The following is a 19,248-nucleotide window of genomic DNA, read 5'->3' as shown; positions in this document are numbered from 1 at the left end:
ATAACGGGTTTCTGTTTTAATCGGATTTAGGTCCGTTGGATACCAAGCGTATCTTTTCTCTAACGTGATTCCTGCCAGTTAGCCAAAGAATACTGCGGTAAATCGCGAATATTATTTGCGAATTGTGTTAAGAATACGAACTGTGGAAAGAGCGATGGGCTCGAATCAAATCGGGACTCGCACCCCGGAACGGTGAACATTTTCGTGACGAACAGTGATGATCGCAAACACGATGATCGAGCCACGCAGTGACAGGGTGACGGTATGTTCACCTCAAACTCAACACCAATGCTATCAAGTGATACGAACCACCAGAGTGCACCAAAGTTCGCGAAGCTCGAGGATGGTGACCGTTCAGGAGAGGGTCGTCAGGTCGCGTCTTCAGTTGGGTTACTCCACGCCGACGTCGTTCATCAATCGGTACTTATTTATTATTTCTATTTCACCGAAACTCGCTAACGATCCATCGAAGCGGATGACGACGGATGACCGTTATCAACATATTATTTGATTGAACCGAACGGCAAGAATAAAATGCGATACCTGATCGGAGCTTTTCTATTTAGGTTGCTAAATATTTTTCGAGTTTCGAGCATACTTTTTAAAACGTAAAGTATGATAAAGCATCGTCGGGGTATCATTCTCATTTTGTAAGCACGCGTGTGCGAGACGCGTCAATAAGATAACGCTTCAATTACATTTTGTTTATCGGTCGTGCCTTCCGATACTTTTACCCGATATCTTTTTCGTGAAATCTGCAAGGTTTATGTAATTTTATTAAGTATATCGTAATCTGCAGAAGCGCAGAGATATGTATGTTAAATGAAGGAAAATTCTATTGAAGAAAAGGAAACTGCATCAGCGGTGCCAACATCCCTACCGGTGCTATCTTGACGAGATTCGCACGAATGTAATTATCATAGTGGAGGGAGGAAACGTAATCTCTCTAAAGCGGCATCATCTCCTCGCCTCTTCCTCTCCAGCACACTGATAGACCGTCGTAAACACGCCGCATACACGAACGGCACGCACATGCTCGCCGGTAGAGAGCAAAATTATTTCAGGTAGAAGGTAGGATCGCTCGATGCTCGCGCAAGCGTGCGCGCTCGCGCACCCACGCCGGTAATGGCAATCAACGGTTGTTAATTGCTCGATGATAATTAGTCCACGGCGGCTCGCAAGCAGCACCGCCGCCGCGCGCGCACTGGTTGCGATAATGGAACAGGCTTTAATAATTTCCGTAACGAATTCGAGACGCCGCGTACGTAAACTCTTTCTCCGCGAGACACACCTCATATAGCACACTTGCCTGACAACTCAACTTCCCTTCGGTACCAGAAACCCGCACCGAAAAATTAACGGCATGCAGCTAGTGATATATTGTACCGTTATTTTTTTTTTTATGTATCTTTATATATTTTTTTTTGATTTACGTTTTAAAAACTATTTTTGCAAAACGTCTGAGAAGAAGGCACCGTAATATCGGAAGGCACTGACGCACGTATCGAGAGGACGCTTATATCTTGTCTTGTCACACGTATGGGGGGTTTAAGAACTCGGGGTAATTTTTGCGTGAGTTTGCGCTGCGGTGTTTATTAGTATTACTCGGACAAAGTGCTGCACAACCGCAAGCTGTGAATAGACGACGTTAGACGTAATTGACAGGAGCGATGGACACTTGCGCAAATCCACCGTGCATCTGCATCTGCTGAGGCGTCGCGCAAGTGGAGCAAAAGCGTCCTTAAACGCTCGCCAAGAGTCGCTTTGTGGAAATGAGCTGTCAGCTGATTTCCACATCGTAATTGATCGTGCGAGAGCTTTTATCAAACTGTCATCGCCTACGCTTTAAAGCTCCGCAATTGAATAATTCATAATACGAGGCATTTTCATCTTACGCTCGTATTTTCACATTTCTTTCACGTACATATGTAGGAAAGTACATATATATATATATATTTTTTTTTTCTTTTACGCACGTATGTGCATCGCGCAATTAATACAGTTAATTCACAAAGCGAGGGTGATATGACTAATGCATCATCCGCCTAGGGAGTTCGCAATATGCAAATGGCTTATATTGTGCGCATTTAGGCCAATGGTAATGAACGTAAGCTATCGCTACACGGTAATTCAATTCTCCTCTCTACTAGAACAAAGGACGTTTGCATGTACGAGGATATATCAAGTTACATGTTAAGAAGCTAACGAGATGCTACGTGTCTATTGCTTTCAACGGTGAAACTTGATTAAATTGTAAGTGCGTTGTATCGTTATCACGTCAGAGATGGCACCGATAATCCTTAATTTACGTATCACGTGCGCGGTGCATGAATATTGCGACATTCTCTCACGTAACTCGTGCATTTATACGGATACTTGCAACGCTGTCTTATGCAATTGCATTTATAGATCTGGCGAATTAAACATTCCGTGCATTTCATACAAAATTACGTTGTATGAATATGGAGTCCCCGGCGTAATCATTATTATTAAAAGTTCGAAGTAAAATGCCGTGCAATATTACGTTCATACGTACAAAATATGAATAAGATTTTGTATTAAATATACTCACGAAGGAAACGTAATTTCTCCGGTTTATTTAAAATTGACGTTGGTACGGCGGTTCTCATTTTATCTCATTACATTGTTGTATTACGTTACTTTCGCAGAATATTTGTTTTTCAAAGCACTTTTTAATGGCATTTTAACTTTAAGAGTAATCCAAGGGGAAAAGATATATTTGAACGAGCTTTTTAAACAATCGAACATTTTCTTAAAGCACAATCTGGTCTCGAGTCAGAGTAAAATGAGAACTAGGAAGCACCGTCGAGAAGCACCTCTTGAAAAAAAAAAAAAAAAAAGGGGGGCAGAAAGAAGCCAGTCGTGCATTTGGCCGCCCGTGGTATCTTCCTCGAAGAAAAAACATCGAGCCAGGTGCTTGTCGGGGCACGGCAAGGCAGGCGGATAGGGTCCCGTGCCGCTTCTGCGAAGCCGTGTCGGGGAGACTCTTCGGATAGCACGCGCGCGTTATGGCACGCGAGCTACGGGCAGCCGACGATGGAGCAGATGTTCCTCCACCTTCTCTTCCTTCTCTGGGGAGGCTCCATCGTCGTCCTTTGCGTTTATTTCCCTTTACGCGCAGGATCTCTACTCGATTCTTCGGGCAGCGTGTTTGCCCCTGCGGAGCTTGCCGACGTTCTTTCGCCCTAAAAAGTTCTCGGGCTTCAAATCGATTTATAAAAATGCGGTGGCTAAAGAAACGATTCGCTTTACTCGCGATCGCAACGTTGGACATTGTTCCTTCTCCCGGAAGGTTTCGACGTTACGTCCATCGTTTACGCTCTTTTTCCGGAAGTAGAGATGTTTCCGGCCACTTTCCAATGTTTACATTCGGGTTTCAAAATTGATCGTATAAAAAAAAATTCGACGTGTAATGATATTTATTCTACCAGCGATAACGACGTTAAATATTCCTTCTGAAAAATTATGCTGATACGCTTTCTGAATTTATTCCTTCCTTCCTTTGTGCCCGAAGAGGCGCACAACTTTACTCTCGCGCGGCATACGTAATATTTGAAGTTTCTGAACTTTGTGCTGAATTTAAAAGAGTGCTCAGCTATACTAATACATATAATCCTGTTACAAAAAAAAAAAAAATAAAAAAAAAAAGAGTGATTGTGATGTTAAATACTTAATTTTTACGATTTAAACTTCCGTCGATTTAAGAAACGACTCTTACACACCCGGTTACGTTGCCTTTGCGTTATCTTTGTATTATTAAGATGCCGCATTTGTATTGCTCAACTACATTATCGTATAACGTTTAATGGTACACGCACTGATTACGGTCGAGAAATACGGTCCGGCTTACGAGAGCGATGCACATTTTATAACGAAGCGGTGCCATCGATTTCTCAACCGCGTTCCAATTTTAATTGTCTACCGATGCGGCTTCTTCCAGACCACGCAAATGTATTTCATCACCGTATCTGCGTATTACCGCAACATTTTATTTCGAATTTACCTGATGGAGGAAGTCTACGGCTTTTTCGAACTTCGAGACCCGACACCGTCTCGTGAGTCACTCTTTGGAACTCTCGGTCACAGTCGCTCGGCGTTTCCTCACCCGAGCATTTGTCACAAGCCCCGCGTTCATTTGCTTAGCAAGTTATGACGGATCTTTACGTAAGTCATTTAATTGACGCGCATTGCGTAAGGAACGTTCTTTGCTACGGAAGGTTGAGTGTCACGGCCAGGCACACGCTGCTGTCGATGCTGCGACCGTCGCGTGCACCTGCCAGATGCACACCGGCGAGGATACGTTTGCCCGTATATCTCCGGGCACGTAATGCGCACCTTTGTGTGTCCCAAGGGGGAGGAGGGGGAGACTCGTGCCCCTCGCCCTCGATCTGAAATCCTTTCAGGGATTTCTTGTCCCGATGGTCCGAAAAAGCGTGCCTTGTGAGCACCAGCTGCCTCTTCGGCCTCTTCCATCCGCAGTCCGTCTTCGGCGTTCGAGGTGGTCGACACGCGTGGAGCGCACCTTCGTTCCTCGCGAGAGCAGCAGGGAACGGTTTCGCGGCGTGATCGCGTGGTGTAATTGCGCGCAAGAGCGAACCGTACATCGAGGACGTGTCCGTGGCACGCAACCACATCGCATCATAGACGAAGATAGATCGTGCAATTTGATACACGTGGAAAATTGTCCGAGTCCACGGCAGCAAGATGATCACTTGCGCTTATTATTTCAAGGGGTGCGTCTTCCTTGCTTCTGCGAGTCGCGTGGAAATATACGCGTTTGTCTAATAACTAAAAGCACCTGGCGTTGCGGTCGCGAATAAGGCGATGTCGTTTATCTGATTTTAATTATACCCGTACGAGATCCTACCCGTACAGTGTTTCTTTGTCCGAGCAGTCTTCTAAATTAATAGCACCGTCGAAAGGACGAAGAGCTAAATTTAAATAAAACTTCTTTATTCGAAGTTATATTTTCTAGAAAAGTTAATAAAAAAAAAAGAAATTTTTAGTCCATAACGTTGCTTATTTTAAGAATTCTGCCGTATTTTTTTTATCAAGTTTTTTAATACATTATGAAAAATGCATTTTAAGAGATATAGAAATTGTTAGCTGCTTAGAAAGTTAATGTCTCGCAAATGTGATGTTGGGCGGTAATTAATTGTATACAAATTTATTTTTCGCAGCTTCCCGACGAAGGTGGAGAGACCCTTGACGTCTCACAGCAGCACTGCCGCTAACCAGATCCACGGTAACAACATGCACGGGATGTACTCGTCGTCCGGTAGCCAGACGTCCCTGTCGACGACGTCTTACATTACCGGACAGTCCTACATGCAGAGCCAGAATTATGCGCACGGGCCTCCGTATCCTGCTGCAAGCGTGCAGGTCTTTTCGCACAACGCAACGGGCTACTCGCAGCCGCAGAGCTACGGTACCATGGTGCAGGGCTTCGGCGGGCAACCGCAGTCCTCCGGGTATCAGCAGAACCACGTCAAGAAGGGCACGGTCCGCAACGGCGACGTGCTAAAGCGGTGTCGGCTGCAGACCGCGTAAGTCGTAGTCTTATACGTTCTTTTTCGCGATCACGAACGAACAACGGATACGCGAGGTTCTAACGGGTTTATTCGCGCGCGGAAGATAAAAAAATCGAGGATCACGGTCAGGAGAGCGAGTCAGATGTTAAAAATTGCGTAATCTTGTTCTGTACAGGTATGAGCTGTCGCAGGATTTGCTCGACAAGCAGATCGAGATGCTGGAGCGGAAATACGGCGGCGTGAAGGCGCGGAACGCAGCGCTGACGATTCAGCGTGCCTTTCGAAGGTACACGTTATTGAAGAAATTCGCGGCGATCACGGCAATGGCCAAGGCGGAGAAGCGATTGAGCAGGAAGCTCCAAGAAGCGGCGACGGATCGCAATCTTAACGATCACGAGAGAATGGTCTATCACAGTCAGATATACATTCAGCAGGCGCAGTCCGCTAACAGGTAATTAAAACAATGTTTTTTTTTCGCGCGCGATACTTTTTGTTAAAAAGCTTAAAATCGCGCTATATTGACTACGAATCTAACAGACCGATGCCGATCCGAAGCATGTCTCTCAGGGAGAGGCGGCACGTGGACAACTCGCAGTCGCCTATACCGAGGAGTCAGAGCGGTAGATGCGAGGTTCAGATCATCAGCGGCCATCAACACACGAATCACAATTTGCATCAAAGCGGTAGACATACGCCTTCGCTGGCGCCCAGCCCGTGCAACCGACATCAGCAATTACCACCGAGTCCCTGTTGGGAGTCGAGCTCCCAGGAGAGCGGCTCCAGCATTCATTACTACAATCCACAGGTGAGTATCGATAAGCGTAACGGCATATTAGTTGCCACAGGATGCAGTTTGCTCGATAATTTTGTAAAATGAATGAGATAACAATTTCTTACAACAGTCTCGTTTGATTTTTATCTGAAAAACACGATTTCTATTTTAATACAGGAAGCCTTGTGCGGCTTGAGACAGGAGACCCCGCCAAGAGATTTGCTGCGAACACCGTGTACGTCACCGTCAACGCCGCACAATCTGCAAACGACGATATCGCAAAATTGGAATAATGCCAACCAGCTTGGTCCTGGTAGAACGAGAAGCTCCAACAAGAAGGTTCCGCCGGAGGTGCCGAAAAGAACGTCCTCCATCACCTCCAGATCCATGGAACCTCGACACAATGGTCTCAGTAAGAGCGTGGAGAACGGAAGTCTAAGTTCGGTGCAGAGTTCCGGCAGCGATTCTACCAACTGCGAGAGCTCCGAGGGTGATGCTCAAAGAGGATCACCTGTTTGGAAACACAAGGGGATTGTGAGTATAGATTTTTTTTCTTCTTCATATATTTTTGTGTTATATTTGCGCTTGTTGTACGTAACGGCAATTTCTTGAGGACGTAAGCGAAAAGTGTTAACGGAATCGTTCTGGTTGTGAAATCAGTCAAGTTCGCCGGAGCACCAGGAATGTGCGAGTCATACCACGGACACGACGACAATGGCCACTAACGTAAAGGACCTCGGTCACTCACATGCCAGCTCTGGTTATCAACTCCCCCTGATGGATCATACAGAGAATCTGCCAACTCAAACGAGTTACAAGGTATCCGAGACAGTGAGGAAGCGACAGTACAGGGTCGGCCTAAATCTTTTCAATAAAAAACCAGAAAGAGGAATAAGTTACCTCATTAGACGTGGATTTTTGGAGAATAGTCCGCAAGGAGTTGCCAGATTCTTGATCAGTCGAAAAGGATTATCTAAACAGATGATAGGAGAGTATCTCGGAAATTTGCAGAATACTTTTAACATGGCAGTACTTGAGTGAGTAACTTAATGTATTTAATAGTAAATATTTTATTTTAATTAATATTAAAAACAGAAAGAACGAATTTAATAAAAAATAAATTTATTATTAATTATATATTTATTTATTTTTAACCGTTATAATTTACAGATGTTTTTCTCAAGAGTTAGATCTCTCTGGAATGCAAGTCGATGTTGCTTTGCGAAAATTTCAAGCCTATTTCAGAATGCCTGGCGAAGCTCAGAAAATTGAGCGGTTGATGGAAGTTTTTAGTCAACGTTACTGCCAATGCAATCATGATGTAATATCGAGGCTGCGGTCGGCAGATACTGTTTTTGTCCTGGCCTTTGCTATTATTATGCTTAATACAGATTTGCATACACCGAACTTAAAGCCTGAACGTAGAATGAGAATCGAGGATTTCATAAAGAATCTTCGAGGAATTGACGATTGCGGTGACATAGATCGAGATATTCTAGTTGGCATTTACGAGCGAGTAAAAGATAACGAATTCAAGCCTGGCTCTGATCACGTTTCGCAAGTAATGAAGGTCCAAGCGACTATTGTTGGAAAGAAGCCAAACATGGCGCTGCCACATAGAAGATTGGTGTGTTACTGCAGACTCTACGAAATACCAGACATCCATAAGAAAGAAAGACCCGGCGTTCATCAGAGAGAGGTTTTCCTCTTTAACGACTTGCTTGTTGTTACGAAGATCCTCAGCAAGAAAAAAAACAGTGTTACTTACACTTTCAGACAGAGCTTTACACTTTGCGGCATGGTAGTCACTTTATTTGAGGTTCCCCGTAAGTAATTCAACAATAAAATAAGTTTTTAAATATATTAAAATATTGATGTAAGATTTATTTATTTATTATTATTTTTTTTTTTTTTGCAGATTATCCATACGGTATAAGACTCTCTCAACGTGTCGATGGAAAAGTTCTAGTCACATTTAATGCTCGAAATGAGCATGACAGGTGTAAATTTGTGGAAGACCTTAGAGAATCCATTAGCGAGATGGACGAAATGGAAACTTTGCGTATCGAAACTGAATTAGAGAGACAAAAAAGCAGCAGAGGCGCGCGAGGCGGTGCGGAAAATAGAGATTCCGGCGTCGCCGATGTGGAAATATGTCCTTGTCCCGGAACTTGTTCCGACAGAGTAGAAACGGTCGATGTCGATCCGCAATTGAAACGTTCCGCCCTTAGTAATTCTCTTTTGGACATCCACGAGCAGTGTAAGTAAAAAGAAATATATATCTTTCTATTTTTATTTTCACAAATAAATATAAAATGTGAATGTATATATAGTTGCCGGTGAGAAGCCACAGCGTCGTGGAAGCGTGGGTTCTTTGGACAGTGGTATGTCTATTTCATTTCAATCTACTTCTGCCAGCTCGATGAGCCAAGGCATTAAACATCCTGGACAAGTTCATCCTATTCATTCAGGGGCTACAATCCCTGGTGCTAGTGCTAAAGGACTGGCTCAGCAGCCATCTTTTTTAGGAGGCCTGTTCGCCAAACGAGAACGAAAATTATCGCAATCTGAAGAGTCTGGCCCTTACAGTCGTACCACGGAAGTATAATGTACTCTTCCAGTAACGTAAATGAGGTACACTTTTGTATTTTCTTTTAGTACGCTTCGTGTTTTTAATGATGATAACTCACATCAATAGCGAGAATTTTAAATACTACTAATTATTTCCTAATTTGTATTAATAAAATAAGATTATTATTTTTAGAACTTTTCGTCAGTCAAAAAGAAAAAAAAAATTAATTAATACAAGCAGCGAGACTGCCACGAACTGTTTTATTAGCGTCTTAATATAGTAGCCGTTTTATACGTACAGCACGAAGCGTGTTAAAAGAACGGAGAGATAATGACGGCAGATAATGCTAATAAGAACGTAACTCTGAAGGATTGGGCAGGATCCAATCAAGATCTTTGATGCATTTAAAAAGAAAAAGAAAATTTTAACCTATTCTCTTCTCCCGAAACTGTGTATAGTATTTATTCATCTAAATCAAGAAATTAATAGACACATTTTTCATACTGTATTTATAATTTACGAAGATATTGAATGATAGAATTGTGTGTAGATAATATTATTACATTTTTTGCTTAGTTTTACGTTATAGACAGGCGTTAACGAGTAGAATTTAATAAAGAGAAACTTGTAAGTCACAAGAGTTATAAAAGTACGAGATATCTTACCGAGATATCTAATAGTAATTGCAATCAGCAAGTATTATCATCACCGATTCAAACAATTGTAAATAATAGACGTATAACTGCGTTCGAAACGAGTTGTCACGTGTAACAAAAGAAAGTTAGCGTAAGGGAAACGATAAGCAATCTCTATCGATGTTAGGTGCATGTTGATGTCTAACGATTTTTATTATCGGAAACGTGAAGTTTGAATGTAGTAATGAGATAAGACTTAACGTAAGACGTAAGACGTGTTTGTCATTATAGCGACCTATTGATAATCATTCACGAGAAGTAGTTTTGCTTATGTATGTTGAAATTTTGACTCAAAGTTGTTCGCATTTTCACTAAAAAAAAAAAAGAAAAAAAAAATAAGGAAGAAAAAGGAGAGAAAAGAAAAAAGACCATCGTGTTAAATATATTTATAATTAATTCGTTTCTCGTCTTCCGCGGCGAGAGTAGACGATAGAACTATACGTCGACAATATCGTCGCAAGAATATAAACACGTAAGCTATAAAATACGTACGCGAAACAAAGAGAAAATAAAAAAGAAGTGAAGAACGTGCATGCCTTATATACTGCCATGATAAAAATCTCGCCCAGCCGAGAAACGAACTAATGAAATCTTAATCGTAGATCAGGTCAGAGGGTTTTTTTTTTCCTTAAAAAAGCGGTGGAATTGTATGACAAACTAACTGAACATGTACATAGCGCTGATCGCAACATCAGCTGGCTGTAAAGAAGCAAACGGCGTTTATTAATTTAATGATAGTCTCCCGTTAAAATAACGCATCTACATAGGAGGAGTGTTTAATATAATTCTAAGTTTAATTTCTTTATTTGCGCTCTAATTCCTTAGTATCGAGAACATCAGATATATATTTAAAAGATTTTAATAACGTTTATGCACGTGAGAGTTTCTTTTTATTCGGCGATAAATTTCTAATTATCGTTAACTTAAGATTAAGATCCGTTGAAGGGAACGAGATTGCGATCGGTTAAGAATATTGTGCAAAGGAAAAGAAAAGATTCTCGCGTAATGTTTTCATATACATGTAAGTGCTGGAATTTAGCAGATATCTCATAAAGAGAGATTTCTCGCGCGCAAAAGGAGAAGCGATGCCTAGAGATAAGTTACACCGCGCTGACGAATTTTTATACGCATCACACGACGACCGACTTCATTCTAATCTTGCGCTTGTCACGTCTGCTAACAACTGTTATCGATTGACTCTTGATACGAACGACCCGCCTCTGCTAATGTACTTTATAAACGTTGTAAGCGATCGAAATGTTGAACACTCCGTTCTATTTATGATTCTAATAAAGAGACACGAGAAAAGGAGCAGGAAAGATTATTGAAATTGTCAAGGAGCAATTCGTCGTGTCTTGCTGACAATACACTATTTACAAAAAGATAAATGGAGGGACATTTCCATACTTGTAGCAAATTTTTTCTGTACTGAACTAGCTATTCGTATCATTGACGTCGATTCTAGTCTTTCTCATCGCACGATGTACGCGGTACGATCACGTGCCGGAAAAGGAAAAGAAGATGAAATACGGGATTAATTTACCAAGATAGTTCTTCACACTGTGTAGACGATATACATGATCGACTTTAGACGCAGCGTTAACATCACAAGTATGCCAAGTTCCACTACGGGGACGAGATCGCGTCAATTCTTCTCACTGGCCACTCACTTAAATAATATGAATTCTGTGATAATCTCGCGCGAGGACAAGAAAAAAAGAAAAGACTGATTAGGAAGACCCCAAATTTTACAACGTGTATTCCTTTTTGGTCACTTTTCCCTCCCTCCTTGCAAGAGAACAGCGGAGAATCATTTTATTGAACAATAAAAAAGGATGATTCAGGCGGTCCGCCTTGCCTGACTCGCCTTGAATTTGATACTTATTGTCGTCGTCAGTCAGCGTTAAAGTAGTATCGTATTTTTGCTGGTGATAAAATTGTCGGGGAAGAATGGATTGCACCAAATTGGCGCGGTCTTAAAGTTTGTCGCTCCCGATTGAGCAATGTAGCAGCCGTTGTTTGGCTTGCTCTTCGCGAAAGCCTTGCTGGTGAGAAAGCGCGTATAATCAAGATCAATCAATCGCCCTCCCCTGTCCCCTCCTCTTCCCTCTCAATGCCAAATTAATAGTAAATTCCTCCCTCGTTAGTCTAGTAAATGCTGTAAGTACACTGTGTTAATAAATAACTTTGAATCTGAAATGCCTCTGTGATGTCTATCGCTGTATGTGTAACGTTCTGACATTCTACAAAAATGACTCTTGAAACAAAGTTTTAATTGTGATTATTTTTAGTCTTATGTTTTTTTAACGTAAAAGAAGCATAAGTTAATGACGTGTGTGAACTTATGGTTTTTTGTGCTAGAGCGAACATAGTTCGGGGGTGCTCGGGCGCGCTCGATCAGGATCGGTCGCTCGAGCTCGGCACGTAGGCCACGTACGGCTGCTCGACCGCCCCACCTTACTCTGCCCTCTGCGCTCACCGACGTCGGACCTGCGGTAGATAGGCTCACGCATTTTGAACGGATGACGATACATATTGGGCGAAATATCCTTATCCTGTTCATCCTCTCCGTACATGGAGCACCCAAGATCATCTTACTTTCTCGTGAAGTGAGTTTGTTCCTCAATTAATTATATTCTGTTCTCCGAGTCGGTCGCGTGATCCGCGAATTTCTCGCGAACGCGTTAATTTATCTAGAGGGTGAGGGAGATGCGCAAACAAAGCCCGTGCGTGCTCAATCGTCCGATTCCGATTCGTTAGCCCTGAGTTCTCGGCGACCGGAGCTCTGCGGCACATGTATCTCCGTACACGCGCACTGTGATGAGACGCGACCTTCGACGCATACCACGCCAAGATTACGTACGCTAGTCGTCGTCGTCGCAGCAAATGCCATATTTTTCTTTTAATGTACAAAATAAATCATTTACTGAAAATGGAATATTCCATTGCATAATTTTTCCGTGACCAGTTCAAATTTATTTCAACAAGAACTGTGCCCTCTTCCGGAATTAATGGACTCTACCGCTACCGACGGCGCTGCTCGCGTTTATTTTAAGCAGTTGGCATCATCGGACACTGCAGCCAAAAATATGGTAGAGAGAAGAAGACAGAGGAAATCTTTAAAATTCAGTCGAACTCTTTGTCGGTGAGTATGCGATATTTATTCTTTCATTTAAATAAAAAACAATCTATGAATATTACTAACAGACATTATCTCACGATTGTTACACATGCATAAAGTATGAATCTGTCGTTCAAATACTTGCGATATACTTTAATTGGAATTGTACATTTGTTACAGAAGCATCGCAAGCATCGCAAGCATCGCAAGCATCGCAGGCATCGCAGGCATCGCAGGCATCGCAAGCAACGCAAGCATCACAGCCGTATAATTCCGCCGTTGGTCATCAGTACGGTGAGTCGTAAATTTTTTTTCTTAATACAATGAATTCGCAATTTACTCGTCCCGTTATTAACAAAATATTTAATGCATCTACTTTTAAATAATTGAGTTAATACTTTTTATTGTCGTTTATTTTTATCTGATGGCTTTTACGCAAAATACATTCTCAATCTTGCAATAAAATATTACTTCTCATTCATTGAGATCTGTAATAAGTTATTTACTCATCAGTTTTTTTTTATTAATGAGAAACCAATAGAAAAGAAATAATACATGATAATACATGAAATATTTTTTTTATTTGTGCTGTACAATTTCAAGTTTCGTAGTTTCCAATTACAATTTCGAATTGCAATATATACAATAATAAAATAGTGCGTTTCTTTACAATTTATGTATGATTTATGTACAATTTGTGCTAAATATAATTTACATCGGAATGAACCCTCGAAAAGACGTAGAGCATTATTGTGCACGATTGTATCACAAAGATTTTTTCTTCTGAATAAGAAAAGAGAAATATTTTGTTGCTAACGGAATACGAATGGGATTAACAACTTGCTCAGTATTTAAATAAAATTTAGAAAGAAAATATTCTAAAATGTTTTTGAGAAATGTATGAAATTGAATATACGATTTATTTCATATGTATCTCCTAGAGTAATAAGAATTATAATTAAATATAACAGTGCATGTAGATCACATTACTTCACAAAAGTTTAGTTACATGTATAAAACGTTTTTATTTTTACTCTAACATCTTTTCGTACTTTAAAACTATAAAATAAAATATAATAGCATTCTTTTAATTTCTGCGTTTCTCGGTTGCATTTTTCAAAAACATTACGTTACAATACGCGATGTCGACAATTTGTACAATAATCGCAGGAACGTTTGCATAGCGTACAAAAGATTATCGGCCGATAAATTTAGTTTACTTTTCCTTTTTGGTATAATCGGAATTGAAATACCATTTACGTCGATAAATTTTTGTAACAAGTCTCTTGGTTCTTTTATGATTCATAATTTTTCCTGAATTGAATCGCGATGCGGCCGATACCTGTTGCGCTATTTTATATATTAATACAATTGAATACCGCCACGTACGGCGGAATGTTTCTTCTAATTACGCGTTTAATTTACAATATTTATATACAATTTATACGTAAATTTAGTATAATTTACAAAAGCTACAAAAATATTTAACATAGAGCACACGCACTCGTTATGTATTAACTCGCTATATTAGAAATCGTTGGCAGTTTTCGCTCGCCGATTGAATAATTAAAGTTAAGACGATTTCTCTCACGCATCATTCACACCTGATGTTTTGTTATTAAGACGTTAAACGCATAGTGACTCGCTCGATATGTTGACATTGACTGTGTTCAGAGCACAACTAGATCATGCATAATCAGACTTTGTTGCGGCATAAGGCACTCGTAATATATGCACACGCCTGGAATGAATTGCTAGCGGTAACTAATAATTATTAGCACGGATCAATGAATCGCGGCCAAGATCGGCAATATTGCAGCGTTGACGCTTTACCGCGGTCTACTAAAATATCCCGAGAAATGATTACCTACCCCCTCTCATTACCGGTTCAATACTTTATATGCTAATTTTACAAGAGGAAATAGAACGTGTTTCGAATTCTTCAGGTATCCGCAATTATTTCGTAATCAAAATCAACGTTGTCGACGAGACGTGCGTAGAATAATAGCATTAAGCGCAGTTGAGAAGAATGACAGAGATATTCGCTACATAGTGCGTGAATTTCTTTGCCTGCGCGTGCATATGTATGCGAACTCAGGCTCGAGGGGCAAAGAGGGGGTCATGAAGGGAGGGAAAGGTGCGGGAATCGCCAACACATATCTCGATATCTTACAATTCGATCTCTCAAGCCGGCCGCTCGTATATTTACATGTATAATTTATATATCCCGTAGTTCGAGCGAACATGCGTTGCGTCTGGCCAGGGCGGACCCAGAGCCATCCTTATGATCGTTCTGGGACATTCGTCGAATCTCGCGCGAGCCATCCTAGCGCGAGTAGATGGTCCAGCTCGAGAGAGACGCGCGAAGACTCAGCCACGCGAATTCTTACTATTAACATCGATAATTTCAGAATTTTTTGGAAAAATTTTGCGTATAAATTTTAGACGGCGTACATTCTTATAAGTTAAACGCGACAAATTATAGAGCCGAGTCGGTTATACGTACGAGACGGATGTGATCATTACTTTGTACTTTCATTTCTCGCATTAGATGCAATGGGAACCTGTTCTTTATTTATGAGTCTTTTTTTTTGTACGTTGTATATTGCACGTACTTCTCGATTATGCATCTCGATAATTTCAGAAACAGCCAATCACGTATATGTACTTAAAAAATACTTAAAAAATGACAAAAGAATCTTCTTTTCAATTAATAAGTAATAAGTTCTATATTTTGCCAATTGAAAGCTATTTGACAACGAACTTTATTTCTTTTCGTAAAGATTGCAGTATAATAGGCGTGCTTGTCCATTCGCTTTTTTCTTATTGTTGGTTGAACGCGCGGTAACTAGAAATGTGTAGAGTCAAGTGGTTTTAAAGCTATATATTTCGCACATACATAGCGAGATGCGTTTAGGATGAGCGCGAGTATTCTCGTACGTTGTTTCGAAGCTTGCTCGGCTGGGTGTAAGTCCGTGTGCGTGAGCACAGGTGAGTTAAAGGTGAACGACGTGAAATGCGCACGGGAGAATCTCGAGGCGAAGCAGGAGAACGCGTCTTCTCTTCGTGTTCCGACGAGGGGAACAATCGGCTTCGCCTGAGAAGCTAATTAAGAGAACACGACGGCGACGATTAAACGATTCTCCGCTGAATCGAGCGAGACGAATTAATTCCGCCGTCGATCTGGAATCGAGAATAAATAAAAAGATCGTAAGCGATACGCCGTCGAAGCCGAATCTCACTTAGCATTCGAAGGACAATTTCTCGCGTGACATGATTCGTGCGACCGTGATTCGGACCATAGTTCTTCAAACGAAGTTCGTATACGATTGTGTCTAGGGCTACTAGAAATATTTCCCACAATTGCTGTAAAATTACACGGCAATATCACGAAGACAATTTTATTGTGAGCGTTAAACTTCGTTCGCGGTAATGCGTCTCTTCCGTCGTCCGTTGAAGCGGCTTTATTATTCTGGATACTTTAGCGTGAAATTCGACGAAGTCAACGAAGTTGTTGTACAGATATAACAGGCAGTCTTTTTTTTTTTTTTAGTCATTAAAAAAAATTAATTCGTGATCTGGCTGCTGTATTGTGCGTTAGTTCGCTTTATGTAAAATAAAAAATTGGAAAATAACGTAATAAAGTGCTTGCCGAGATGTTTCGTGCGAATATCGTATACGTACTTCGTTGAGCATCATGATCCGCCGACTTCGCGGCACGGAATTCAGCAATTTCCCATAATCGAGGCACGCACGTGAAAACGAGGCCTCATTTGCGCGTAGCCAAGCACGGAAGGATGCTGGTTGGGAATATCGCGGCGGTAAGCGCTTAGAGAACGCGGACGGATGTAGCCGAGGGCGCTGACTGGCAGCTCCAAACGTCAAATTACGAGGCACCTGCTCTTCAAACGACTTCATTTCATTCGTATCGTGTAGGTATTTCGAATCCGCCGTGCGGTTTCACCTCTTGGTAACGTCTACAATCAGACACGTGAAAACACCCGGTTACATTTCGAATTAACCCTCTAATGCGTTAGAATCTCGGGGGACGCGCCTGAGTCTTCGTGTAGCTAATTGAGATTGAAATACCTGCGAAATACTCGATTCTCTGCTGATGAAAGCATTCGCTTTGTCGATTTCTCAAATTGACTTTTCTCCCTCGATAAAAAAATATCGAGAATGTTTGCTGTAATTTTCCAATCTCTAGCTTCATTTTCAATTCATTACGATTTATGCCGTTTTTATTTCCCATGTAAGACTATCAAATTTAATGCAAGGCTACTTTCGCTATATGCAATCTTATCCCATCAATATACAGCTACAGTAATTTGAGCGGAATAATGTTTTATGCGCTGCCGTTGACCACTTACGCAATGTGGGTTTGAAATTTTATTCCCTTCCCCCCCTCCTTTTCTGATTGATATAAATGGTGGCAGAAATAATGGCGAATGAATTTTTTCGCCTAGTACCGGTTGACTTTCGCGGGAACGTCGGGGCGGCATCAATTTATATCTCGGCGTGTTATTACTGATTGGAAACCGCAACGCGTGATTCTTCGTGCGCGGTATCATTACGTTTTTGCTTTACGTTTACCGAGTGAAAATCGAGCGTCACGCCTGAGCTGGTACCATAGTTACATCGAAATATCCGCATGTCACGATGCACCTTAAGCAAACGTGAGCATAAATTTATCAATATTCTAACGAGAGCAATCGCGTGTTCAGTCGCGGCCGGCAGTTTGAATATTTTTGCCGAGATCGTAGGTTTTGCCGATTTCGCGAGAATGGCTCTTAATCGTATATTAATTCCGCGCGGCCACGATTTTCTCTGGTCACTTACCTACCAACCGGTTTTACCTTTTGCTTGTCTTTTGCCATTGAAAAAAGTATCGGGACATTGAATACCTAAGTATTTTATTAACGCGCAAAAGCAAAGGAGAACGCGCCGCGATGCCGATCGATTCGCGCCGCTTGATCCGTCGATTCACGTGTCTCGAAAGTCGATTGTCTTAACAGGACCACAAAGTGTCGCGACAAAGGAGCAAGTGGAGCGTTGCCGAGCAAGAAATCGATTTTATCCGGAACCGGTCTCCGATACATCCGCCGGTTAAACAACGCTTTTACCGAACGTGATCTTTTCGATTCCCTCTTGCACTGGTAAAACTGAAAATTCCTCCCGTTCGAACAAAACTTAACTGAGCACCGTGAAACACTGTCTTGAAGAAACTCTCGAGTCACGACGACAGTGACGAAAAATTTCACAGTCTTTTGTCTCCTCGGATCTCACTCCCGTTTGCTCCTTTTTATTACGAGGATAATTTCCTACCCTCTTCGTATGAAATGAATTAAATTATAAATACTACATATAGACGTTTCGTTTGCTGGCAAAGCCAACACGCTGTTACGACTGCCTATTTTTAACTATTAATCCAGAGAGGCAATCTCTTAAATATAGTCCGAAGGCACTGTATTCTCGTTGATTGCCGCGAGTCTGTACTGCGGTATATCCAAATTCTGTGGATTAAGGTGTAAAGTAGTCGTAGTTGTCGTAGTCGTTGTCGTCACCGTCGCGCAGGGTACCGTCGCGGTAGACATTTGCTGATTAGCCGAATTCGAACTTAGATCGCTATAATAGGCGCTGCTAGGCGCGCTGCTTAGCGTCGGTCCGTCCGGTTCGGCATCGCTTCCGGTATACGCTGTATTCTGATAAGAGGGATGCTCGCTGTTCCTGCTGCCGATCCTTAATTCCGGATGATGATGGTGATGATTGTGGTGATGGTGATGGCGATGGTGATGCTGATGCTGACTCGGCGGTACCGGCGTCGACGGCCCGTTCTCGTACATCTCGTAGTCCGGCTCTTGTATCCTAGAAGCACCGATAACGAGGCTCTCGATAATCACCGGTCGGAATGTGCTATTAACATACGCAGGGCATATCGACCGTATCGATAACTGCCGATTACGCGGCGACGCGTGTCGGATGTGCACGTTGTTACAACGCGTAATTAGGTTCTCTAGGAAGGCGTTGTCGGAACAAAGCTAGCATTGCGCTCGTTACCGATCTAGGAAGTCGAGAAACGGTAAACCGTTGCGTATGATTATTGAGTTCCGTAATAATCGATCGTTCGAAACTTGATTCGAATTGAATCGACGAGTAATAAAATATTCTAACATTTTTCCAGCAACGATTCCGCGTATATAATTTTTTTAAATATATTATAAAGGGCGCGAGTCATTTACTGTTCGCTTAAAGACACTCGTTTTACGTTTATTAATTATTTAAATTAATTATGCCTGCACGTATATATTTTACATGTAGATATTTCATAAGCAAAATTTTTTACTTGTTTAGATAAAATCTGGAGACTACCGTCGTCGTCGCCGATTAATTAAAAACGAACCGCGACCAATTCATCAACCGTTTTTTTTTTTTTTCGGAATTGCCGTTTAAGTATAATTTAATGATCGGGCATATTTTTCTATTCGAAATTCAGGAACGCGAGTGCCGCATAGTTACGCGCGAAGATTGTGTTCAGC

At 41.6% G+C, this 19,248-nt stretch overlaps 2 protein-coding genes across 7 annotated transcripts in view; one reads left to right on the top strand and one right to left on the bottom strand.

Annotated features, from left to right (window-relative positions):
- Window positions 1–10,902, top strand: part of Siz (Brefeldin-resistant Arf-GEF family protein schizo) — a 39,761-nt gene extending 28,859 nt beyond the window's left edge. For 2 of the 6 annotated variants that reach the window (XM_070656917.1, XM_070656916.1), the window contains exons 2-10: window positions 31–420; window positions 5,202–5,567; window positions 5,728–6,003; window positions 6,090–6,357; window positions 6,502–6,858; window positions 6,985–7,361; window positions 7,495–8,150; window positions 8,243–8,584; window positions 8,658–10,902. In XM_070656917.1, coding sequence (XP_070513018.1) covers window positions 218–420; window positions 5,202–5,567; window positions 5,728–6,003; window positions 6,090–6,357; window positions 6,502–6,858; window positions 6,985–7,361; window positions 7,495–8,150; window positions 8,243–8,584; window positions 8,658–8,932 — 3,120 coding nt within the window. In that variant the 5' untranslated portion in view covers window positions 31–217 and the 3' untranslated portion in view covers window positions 8,933–10,902. The remainder of the gene's footprint in view (window positions 1–30; window positions 421–5,201; window positions 5,568–5,727; window positions 6,004–6,089; window positions 6,358–6,501; window positions 6,859–6,984; window positions 7,362–7,494; window positions 8,151–8,242; window positions 8,585–8,657) is intronic. The other 4 variants (XM_070656913.1, XM_070656918.1, XM_070656914.1 and 1 more) reach the window with 3 other exon arrangements.
- A 2,372-nt stretch (window positions 10,903–13,274) lies between these two features.
- LOC139102784 (uncharacterized) overlaps window positions 13,275–19,248 on the bottom strand; it is a 63,595-nt gene continuing 57,621 nt past the window's right edge. The window contains exon 7 of the mRNA XM_070656928.1: window positions 13,275–18,577. Within this exon, the coding sequence (XP_070513029.1) occupies window positions 18,157–18,577 (421 nt within the window). The 3' untranslated portion in view covers window positions 13,275–18,156. The remainder of the gene's footprint in view (window positions 18,578–19,248) is intronic.

Source organism: Cardiocondyla obscurior, linkage group LG05, assembly GCF_019399895.1.
Source record: "Cardiocondyla obscurior isolate alpha-2009 linkage group LG05, Cobs3.1, whole genome shotgun sequence".
Taxonomy (NCBI): Eukaryota; Metazoa; Arthropoda; class Insecta; order Hymenoptera; family Formicidae; genus Cardiocondyla; species Cardiocondyla obscurior.
Note: the sequence above shows the minus strand (reverse complement) of the source record. Positions and strands in the feature narration are given on the sequence as shown.